Source organism: Oncorhynchus mykiss, chromosome 14, assembly GCF_013265735.2.
Source record: "Oncorhynchus mykiss isolate Arlee chromosome 14, USDA_OmykA_1.1, whole genome shotgun sequence".
Taxonomy (NCBI): domain Eukaryota; kingdom Metazoa; phylum Chordata; class Actinopteri; order Salmoniformes; family Salmonidae; genus Oncorhynchus; species Oncorhynchus mykiss.
The window spans coordinates 31,663,598-31,674,791 of record NC_048578.1 but is presented as its reverse complement, the minus strand read 5'-3'; the positions used below and the strand labels follow the sequence as shown (position 1 = coordinate 31,674,791).

General features: G+C 42.5%; 1 protein-coding gene across 1 annotated transcript in view; it reads left to right on the top strand.

Moving 5' to 3' along the window:
- LOC110489130 (androgen receptor) overlaps nucleotides 1-11,194 on the top strand; it is a 31,822-nt gene that overhangs the window by 3,067 nt on the left and 17,561 nt on the right. The window contains exons 2-3 of the mRNA XM_036943312.1: nucleotides 6,509-6,648; nucleotides 7,052-7,168. Of these exons, the coding sequence (XP_036799207.1) occupies nucleotides 6,509-6,648; nucleotides 7,052-7,168 (257 nt within the window). The remainder of the gene's footprint in view (nucleotides 1-6,508; nucleotides 6,649-7,051; nucleotides 7,169-11,194) is intronic.

The following is an 11,194-nucleotide window of genomic DNA, read 5'->3' as shown; positions in this document are numbered from 1 at the left end:
CCTTGATGACAGCTTTGCACACTCTTGGCAGTCTCTTAACCAGCTTCATGAGGTAGTCACCTGAAATGCATTTCAATTAACAGGTGTGCCTTGTTAAAGTTAATTTGTGGAATTTCTTTACTCTTAAAAGCGTTTGAGGCAATCAGTTGTGTTGTGACAAGGTAGGGGTGGTATTAGGGTTGCACATTTTGGGGAATATTCTGAGGTGGAAACTTTCCGTGGGAATTAACCAGAATATAGGGGAATTAACGGAAATGCAAATTAATATTAATACCATTTAAATGTAGATGTTTTCTGCATTGGATATATTTACCATATCATATGGAGACAGAAACATAAACCTTTAACCTCATCATAAGTAGATATAATTGCAAATGATTAAATCCTTCCAATAGAAATAAAAAAACCGAGTTAGTTACGAATTGAACTTCAATTAAATGAGTTTGACTCTTCAGATGGGATGATTTTCAACAAAAGAATGGGAATATTCAATGATCCCCAATGATCCATCGCATCTTCCAAAAATGTTTTCAACATGCATCTGTAAAATTATAGTCTAGAAACTAAAGCTTTGGTTGTCTTCCTCTCAGGCTTCCATGTCTTCGCTCTGGACCTCCTCAATGTCCACCTCTTGAACATCAGACTCTGAGGCCTCATCTTCACTGTCACTTTCCAACTTTGTTGAGGATGGCTCGTGGTCAGGCTCAAAAAGCCTCAAATTTGCCCGGATGGCCACCAATTTTTCAACCCTTGTATTGGTCAACCTGTTGCGTGCTTTGGTGTGTGTGTGTTCCCAAACAAGGACCAGTTGCGCTCTGAGGCAGCTGATGTTGGTGGGATTTTGAGGATGATGGAAGCAACAGGGGAAAGAGCCTCAAATCCACAAAGTCCCTTCCACCAGGTGGCTGATGAGATATGTTGGCACGACTGCCATATTGCATCTCCATCCCAAAGCCCTTGCTTGGAAGTGTACTTCGCCAGACTGCCAAGAACCTTGGCCTCATCCAGGCATGGTATTGATGACACCATAGGCCTTGTGGATCTCTGCACCAGACAGGGTGCTCCTGCTAGCATACTTGGAGTCCAACATGTACGCTGCGGTGTGTATGGGCTTCAGGCAGAAGTCTTCACGCTTTTTGATGTATTTCAGAACTGCAGTTTCCTCTGCTTGGAGCAACAGTGAAGTGGGCAGGGCAGTACAGATTTCTTCTCTTACATCTGCAAGCAGAGTCTGAACATCAGACAGGATGGCATTGTCTCCCTCAATCCGTGCAATGGCTACGGATATAGGTTTCAGGCTGCTTACCACTCTCTCCCAATATACATTATCCATGAGGATCCTCTTGATGCGGCTGTCCATATCGGCAGACTTTGACATGGCCATTTCTTGGAGACTCCTTCCCCTCCAGGAGACTCCCAATGTGTGTTGCTGGGCAGCTTCAATGTGGTGCTCTTATTCTTCTCACTTTGCTTGGTGAGGTAGATTGCTGCTGTAACTTGATGACCGTTCACATACCTGACCATTTCATTGGCTCTCTTGCAGAGTGTATCCATTGTTTTCAGTGCCACGATGTCCTTGAGGAGCAGATTCAATGCATGAGCAGCATAGCCAATGGGTGTGATGTGAGGGTTGGACTCCTCCACTTTAGACCAAGCAGCCTTCATGTTCACAGCATTGTCTGTCACCAGTGCAGATACCATCTGTGGACCAAGGTCATGATAACAGCCTTCAGCTCATCTGCAAGTAGAGACCGGTGTGTCTGTTGTCGCTTGTGCTTGTGCTCTTGTAGAATACTGGTTGAGGGGTGGAGATTATGTAGTTAATTATTCCTTGCCCACAAACATTCGACCACACATCAGAGATGATTGCAATACAGTCTGCTTTCTCTATGATTTTCTTGGCCTTCACTTGAACTCTGAACTCTGCATCCAGCAAATGAGTAGATAAAGCATGTCTGGTTGGAGGGGTGTATGCTAGGCGAAGAACATTCAAAAATCTCTTCCAATACACATTGTCTGTGAGCATCAGAGGTGAACCTTTTGCATACACAGCTCGAGCAAGATATTCATCAGCATTTCTCTGAATACGTTCCTCCATTGAGTCAAAAAAAACGTCTGATTCCAGGAGGTACATGAGCTGTTGCTATCGATAAGGTATCTGATTCATAATTTTCACCTCGAATAGAAGTAGAGGGACTTTTGTCAAAGGTTGCTTGCTGTGAGCGCTGAGGGAACTTTATGCACTTGGCCAGATGATTCTGGATCTTTGTTGCGTTCTTCACATATGATTTGGCACAGTATTTGCAAATGTACACTGCTTTTCCTTCTACTTTAGCTGCAGTGAAATGTCTCCACATATTAGATAGTGCCCGTGGCAGTTTCTTGTAAAGATTATAAATTGTTAACAAGTTAGAAATTATTTAAACACACTTTGCTGTAGGCTACTATTTGCTAGTTAACAAAAAATCATGTATGTCATATAAAATATATTCACCCCACCCAGTATTGTAATCAAAATATACCGGAAAGCATGTAGTCCTTGGCTCAGACAGCGTAGCAGTGTAGGCTCGAAAAGCATCACATTAGTGTGCAAGATCTTGAGAATCAACTGTACATGTGATGGAAGAGTGCACTGTGCATGCAGTTGGTTGCAATTCCATTGAATTGGGAGAATTGGGGATAGTTAACCAAAATATGCCGCAAGACCTAGAATTGCCTTATGTGTATCCCACAAAAAAGGTTCACTGTTATAAGCTAACATTTTTTGATGAAATTAAGCAAAATTAACTTAACTTCCCATTGAAAATTTCCAGAAATTTACCGGAAAGTTTGCAACCCTTAGGTGGTATACAGAAGATAGCCCTATTTGGGAAAAGACCAAGTCCATATTATGGCAAGGACAGCTCAAATAAGCAAAGAGAAACGACAATCCATCATTGCTTTAAGACATAAAGGTCAGTCAATACGGAACATTTCAAGAACTTTGAAAGTTTCTTCAAGTGCAGTCGCGAAAACCATCAAGCACTATGATGAAACTGGATCTCATGAGGACCGTCATAGGAAAGGATTACCCAGAGTTACCTCTGCTGCAGAGGATAAGTGTCACAACCTGACTTAAGAGAGCCGTTTTATTTATCTATTTGGTTAGGTCAGGTTGTGATGTGGGGTGGGCATTCTATGTTTTGTTTTCTATGTTTCTTTATTTCTATGTTTTGGCTGGGTATGGTTCTCAATCAGGGACAGGTGTCTACCGTTGTCTCTGATTGGGAATCATACTTAGATAGCCCTTTTCCCCTCCTTTCAGGGTGGGTAGTTAACTTTGTTAGAGGCATCATACATAGCCCTGTTAAGCTTCACAGTCGTTTTGTCTTGTTTATTGTTTTTGTTGGCGACATTTATCTAATAAAAGGAATATGTACGCTCACCACTTCTTACGACGCCTTTTGACAATAAGTTTATTACATTAGAGTGTCTAGTTTGAGAAACAGACACCTCACAAGTCCTCAACTGGAAGCTTCATTTACTAGTACCTGCAAAACACCAGTCTGAACGTCAACAGTGAAGAGGCGACTCCGAGATGCTGGCCTTCTAGGCAGAGTTCCTCTGTCCATTGTCTGTGTTCTTTTGCCCATCTTAATATTACACTCCCACTCCTCTTTCTATTGTGGTTAGAGCCAGTTTGCGCTGTTCTGTGAAGGGAGTAGTACACAGCGATGTATGCGATCTGCAGTTTCTTGGCAATTTCTTGCATGGAATAGCCTTAATTTCTCAGAACAAGAATAGACTGACAAGTTTCAGAAGGAAAGTCTTTGTTTCTGGCAATTTTGAGCCTGTAATCAAACCAACAAATGCTGATGCTCCAGAACTAGTTTAAAGATGGACAGTTTTATTGCTTCTTTAATCAGGACAACAGTTTTCAGCCGTGCTAACATAATTGCAAAAGGGTTTTCTAATGATCAATTAGCCTTTTAAAATGCTAAACTTGGATTAGCTAACACACCGTGCCATTGGAACACAAGAGTGATGGTTGCTGATAATGGGCCTCTGTACGCCTATGTAGATATTCCATTAAAAATCAGCCATTTCCAGCTACAATAGTCATTTACAACATTAACAATGTCTACACTGTATTTCTGATCAATTTTATGTTATCAATGGACAGAAAAAATAGCTTTTCTTTCAAAGACATTTCTAAGTGACCCCAAACTTTTGAATGGTCCTGTGTTTGTATGTTCTTCAGTCAGATAAGCACTCCAAACAGCCTACCCGACCGCTCGGTGGCGTCCGACTGGTCCTAAAGCACACTGTTGCCCCGTTTAGTATCACATTTCCATTATAAAACACGAAAATGCTATTTCTGAATGTGGGGGGGGGGACATTCCCCTGTCCCCAGTGTAAGTTGCGCCCCTGTTAATAATAATATCACACTTAATGCCAAGGCTGTGGGGTAATGGGTCAGTCAAATGTCTAGTAGTAGATATTAATCAAGTTGAATTAATTCACATTCAAGGACCATTTAATTTATACAGTGCATTCGGAAATGATTCAGACCACATCACCTTTTCCACATTTTGTTACGTTACAGCCTTATTCTAAAATTGATTGAACAACATTTTTCCTCATCAATGTACACACCATACCCCATAATGAAAAAGCAATGACTGTTTTTTTTTAATCAATTTTAGCAAATTTATTACAAAATATTACAAAAAATACCATATTACACCTTATTACATAACTATTCAGACCCTTTGCTATGAGACTCGAATTTGAGCTCAGGTTCAATTGATTGGACATGATAGGAAAGGCACACACCTGTCTAAATAAGCTCCCACAGTTGACATAGCATGTCAGAGCAAAAACCAAGCCATGAGGCCGAAGGAATTGTCCGTAGAGGTCCGAGACATGATTGTGTCGAGGCACAGATCTAAGCAAGGGTACCAAAAAATGTCTGCAGCATTAAAGGTCCCCAAGAACACAGTGGCCTCCATCATTCTTAAATGGAAGTCATTTGGAACCACCAAGACTCTTCCTAGAGCTTGGCCACCCGGCCAAACTGAGCAATTAGGGAGGAAGGGACTTGGTCAGGTAGGTGACCCAGAACCCGATGGTCACTCTGACAGAGCTCCAGATTTCTTCTGTGGAGATTCCTTCCAGAAAGACAACCATCTCTGCAGCACTCCACCAATCAGGCGTTTATGGGAGAGTGGCCGACACGGAAGCCACTCCTCAGTAAAAGGCACATGACAGCCCGCTGGTTCTCTGATCTGATGAAAGCCAGTATTGAACTTTTGGCCTGAATGCCAAGCGTCACGTCTGGAGGAAACCAGGCACCACTCATCACCTGGCCAATACCATCCCAACGGTGAAGCAAGGTTGTGGCAGCATCATTCTATGGGGATGTTTTTAAGTGGCAGGGACTGGGAAACTAGTCAGGATTGAGGGAAAGATGGACGGAGCAAAGTACAGAGAGATCTTTGATGAAAACCTGCTCCAGAGCACTCAAGACCTCAGACTGGGGTGAAGGTTCACCTTCCAACAGGACAACGGCTCTAAGCACACAGACAAGAAAACGCAGGAGTGGCTTCGGGACAGGTCTTTGAATGTCCCAAATACAAGTGTGCCAAGCTTGTAGCGTCATACCCAAGAAGACTCAAGGCTGCAATCGCTGCCAAAGGTGCTTCAACAAAGTACTGAGTAAAGGGTCTGAATACTTATGTAAATGTAATATTTCAGTTTTTCCATTTTTTATACATTTGCAAAAAAAAAAAATTTTTTTGCTTTCTTATTATGGGGTATTGTGTGTAGGTTGATGAGAGAAAAAAACAAATCAAATCAATTTTAGAATAAGGCTGTAATGTAATAAAATGTGGGAAAAATGAAGGGGTCTGAAAACTTTCAAAATGCATTGTAGATATGCTACCTAATGTCAAACCAACTTTGCCACGGTCGTACACCAGCTGGCTGAAGCAAATTTGCAAAATTATTTGGCTAACTTTTCCACCTGTGAACACACAAGACACCCACATCAAACCACACCCCGAAACCAACTTGTTTGAATTCAGGCCACTAGCATTTTTTTATGAACCAAATCTAAAAACACGGCCAAACCAGAAAGTCCAGTCACCCTTTAAAAGGATAGCTGGCTAACTTAAAATGTAACATTTGTCAGACTTGTCATACCTCAAATGTAGTGTAAAGTCGACCTGAGACCGTATTCCACACCATATCTGGTAAACAGATTCTGCTGCTAAATGAATGAAAAAGAATCATAATGACTCAATCCCAATCATCAATAGGCAGGTATGTGCAGATAGGCAGGTATAGGCAGCTAGTCAGGTAGGTGCTTTTCAGAAGTGAGGGTGTATCTGTACGATCTAAACGAGCGTTAGGTGTGTTGTGTGTTTTCAGGCGTGTGTGTGTGTGTGTGGTTATGAGGTGTATATATAAGATCTGAAGGAGTGTTAGGTGTGTGTTGTGTGTTTACAGATGTGCGTGTGTGTTTCAGATGTGAGGATATGTTGCCAGTGAGGGTGTATTTCTCAGACCGGAGGGTGTGTAAGGTATGTGGAGACGAGGCGTCAGGCTGTCACTATGGAGCTGTTACCTGTGGGAGCTGCAAGGTGTTCTTCAAGAGGGCCGCAGAGAGTGAGCCACACACTCATGCACGCACATACACACACACACACATATCAAACACAACACACATGCACACCAAACGCGGCACGCACACATGCCATACACATACACACACACACATACTGTACGTTTGTCTTACTATCCTCTGGGGGAACAAACTATTGATTCCCATTTAAAATCCTATTTTCCCTAACCCCTAACCCTAACTCATAAACCTAACCCCTAAGCCTAAAATAGCCTTTTCCCCTGTGGGGACTGGAGAAATGTCCCCACTCCCTGTTTTACTATCTTTGTGAGCGCGTCTGGTCCCCACAAGGATAGTAAAAACAAAAACACCCTTGCACGTGCACACACACAGGAAATGGGATACCCAATTCCCCTGAAGCAGCCTTGTTTGTTATTGTGTTCCCAGGTAAGCAGAATCACCTGTGCGCCAGCCGTAACGACTGCACCATCGACAAGCTGAGGAGGAAGAACTGTCCTTCCTGTCGTCTCAGCAGATGCTTCCGGTCTGGAATGAGCCTCAAAGGTAACAACTTTGACCACAACATACATGACTGTTAAATGGAGAGAGGGAGAGAAAGACATAACGAAAAAGAAGGAGGTGAAGAGGGGAGGGCAGGAAGCCTAGACACGCCTGTATTTTGGTTGCAGGGTCTATGAAAAAGCAGGAATCATGACTAGGTCTCTAGGATTTAATTGACTATGTTTTTTACCCCTACCTACCCTCTTTCAGCTATACCAACAGCTGTATACAGAAGCAGGCATGGTAAAATAGTGGGATTTTCTCTGTCTGTCTCTCTCTTTCTTTGACAGTTTTAACATAGCAAAGGTATTTTGAAAATTCTGTCAAATTGGTTGTTGATCATAGATAGACAGCTATTTTCAGGTCTTGACATAGATTTTCAAGCAGATTGAAGTCTGTCAACCTGCTACTCTGCCACTCAGGAACATTCACTGTCTCCTTGGTAAGCAACTCCAGTGTAGATTTCAAAATTAAATCAAGTGTATTTATCACATGCTCTGAATACAACAGGTGTAGACCTTACTCTGAAATGTTTCCTTTACAAGCCCTTAACCAACAACTCAGTTCAAGAAATATAGTTTAAAAATATTTACTAAATAAACTAAAGTAAAGTTTTTTTTTTTTTTTAAATAAAATAACAATAAATAATAAGATAAGATTTGTATGAAAAATACTTATAATTCACAGCAGATAAAAAAAAATGTAAAAACTATTCTCGTTGTGTAGAAACCAGGGTCTGGCCCCGAGCCATCTCTCCCTGGTACCTTATAGAAGAGCGTTAACTCCTACTCTGGAATGCGGTATCACCCAAAGACATCGTAAATCTCCTGTCAGTGTTAAATCTCCTAGAGGCCCACGTTCAGTTCACACAGACACGATAGAGTTATAAGAACCCTCTATTCTGTTGCATAAAACTACCAATTGATGCAATTACAGTATTATTACATAATCTTACAATTTTGCTCTCACACTGTTAAGGAGCTTTTTGGACCTAGACTTGGTGCTCCGGTATCGCTCGCAGTGCGGTAGCAGAGAGAACAGTCTATGACTTGGGTGACTGGAGTTTTTTACATTTTTTTGGGGCCTTCCTCGGAAACCGCCTAATATATTGGTCCTGGATGGCAGGAAGCTTGGCCCCAGTGATGTGCTGTGCCTTATGCACTACCCTCTGTGGGTCTTTACGGTCAGATGCCGAGCAGTTACCATACCAGGTGGTGATGCAACCGGTCAGGATGCTCTCGATGGCGCAGCTAGTAGAACTTTTTGAGGATCTGGGGACCCATGCCAAATCTTTTCGGTCTCCTGAGGGGGAAAAGGTGTTGTCGTGCCCTCTTCACGACTGTCTTGGTGTGTTTGGACCATGATAGTTTGTTGGTGATGTAGACACCAAGGACCTTGAAACTCTCAACCCGCTCCACTACAGCCCCGACGATGTTAATGAGGGGCCTGTTCGGCCCGCGTTTTCCTGTAGGCCAAAATCATCTCCTTTGTCTTTCTCACATTGAGGGAGAGGTTCTAGTCCTGGCACCCCACTGTCAGGTCTCTGACCTCCTCCCTATAGGCTGTCTCATCGTCGTCAGTGGTCAGCCTACCACTGTTGTGTCATCAGCAAACTTAATGATGGTGTTGGAGTCGTGCTTGGCCACGCAGTTGTGGGTGAACAGGGAGTACAGGAGGGGACTAAGCACATACCCCTTATGGGCCCCTGTGTTGAGGATCAGTATGGCAGATGTGTTGTTGCCTACTAGAGGTCGACCGATTATGATTTTTAAACGGCGATACGATACCGATTATTGGAAGACCAAAAAAAGCCGATACCGGTTAATCGACCGATTTATATATATAGATATATATAATAATAATGACAATTACAACAACACTGAATGAACAATGAACACTTATTTTAACTTAATATTATACATAATAAAATCAATTTAGTCTCAAATAAATAATGAAACATGTTCAATTTGGTTTAAATAATGCAAAAACACAGTGTTGTGGAAGTGTAATATGTGGCATGTAAAAAAGCTAACATTTAAGTTCCTTGCTCAGAACATGAGAACATAGGAAAGCTGGTGGTTCCTTTTAACACGAGTCTTCAATATTCCCAGGTAAGAAGTTTTAGGTTGTCATTATTATAGGAATTATGACATATCAACTATTTCTCTCTATACCATTTGTATTTCATATACCTTTGACTATTGGATGTTCTTATAGGCACTTTAGTATTCCCAGCTTAATCTCGGGAGTTGATAGACTTATAAACAGTGCTGTGCATCAAGCATTGCTAAGAGCTTCACGCAAACGCAGTAAAGTGCTGTTTGAATGAATGCTTATGAGCCTACTGCTGCCTACCACCGCTCAGTCAGACTGCTCTATCAAATATCAAATCATAGACTTAATTATAATATAATAAAGACACAGAAATACATGCCTTTGGTCATTAATACGGTAAAATTCGGAAACTATCATTTCGAAAACAAAACATTTCTTCTTCCAGCGAAATACGGAACAGTATCGTATTTTATCTAACGGGTGGCATCCCTAAGTCTAAATATTGCTGTTACATTGCACAACCTTCAATGTTATGTCAGAATTATGTAAAATTCTTGCAAATTAATTACGGTCTTCGTTAGGAAGAAATGGTCTTCACACAGTTCACAACGAGCCAGGCGGCCCAAACTGCTGCATATACCCTGACTCTGCTTGCACTGAATGCAAGAGAAGTGACAATTTCTATAGTTAATATTGCCTGCTAACATACATTTCTTTTAACTAAATATGCAGGTTTAAAAAGTTGAAGTAGGCTGTGATTCGATGATAAATTAACATGCACCACATTGATTATATGCAACGTAGGACAAGCTAGTTAACCTAGTAATATCATCAACCATGTGTAGTTAACTAGTGATTATGTTAAGATTGATTGTTTTTTATAAGTTTAATGCTAGCGAGCAACTTACCTTGGCTCCTTGCAGCCACAAGGTCCTTTTGACGCTGCTCTCTAGTAACAGGTGGTCAGCCTGCCACGCAGTTCCCTTGTGGATTGCAATGTAATCGGCCATAAACGGCATCCAAAAAGGCCGATTACCGATTGGTATGAAAACTTTAAATTGACAGCTGATCATCCCGCAGTGGCAGACCACGTGTAACAACACCTGTACAGGATCGGTACATCCGAACATCACACCTGCGGGACAGGTACAGGATGGAAACACACTATCCCTCCAACAGTGCTCAGACTGTCCTCAATAGGCTGAGAGAGGCTGGACTGAGGGCTTGTAGGCCTGTTGTAGGCAGGTCCTCACCAGACATTACCGACAACAATGTTGCCTATGGGCTGAACCCACCGTCGCTGGACCAGCCAGGACTGGCAAAAAGTGCTCTTCATTGATGAGTCAAGGTTTTGTCTCACCAGGGGTGATGGTCGGATTTGCGTTTATCGTAGAAGGAATAAGCGTTACACCTGTACTCTGGAGCGGGATCGATTTGGAGGTGGAGGGTCCGTCATGGTCTGTGGCGGTGTGTCACAGCATTATCAGATTGAGCTTGCTGTCATTCCAGGCAATCTCAACGCTGTGCTTTACAGGGAAGACATCCTCCTCCCTCATGTGTTACCCTTCCTGTAGGCTCATCCTGACATGACCCTCCAGCATGACAATGCCACCAGCCATACTGCTCGTTTTGTGCGTGATTTCCTGCAAGACAGGAATGTCAGTGTTCTGCCATGGCCATCGAAGAGCCTGGATCTCAATCCCATTGAGCACATCTGGGACCTTTTGGATCGGAGGGTGAGGGCTAGAGCCATTCCCCCCCAGAAATGTCCAGGAACTTGCAGGTGCCTTGGTGGAAGAGTGGGGTAACATCTCACAATAAGAACTGGCAAATCTGGTGCAGTCCATGAGGAGGAGATGCACTACAGTACTTAATGCAGCTGGTGGCCACACCAGATACTGACTGTTACTTTTGATTTTGACCCCCCCTTTGTTCAGGGACACATTGTTCCATTTCTGTTAGTCACATGTCTGT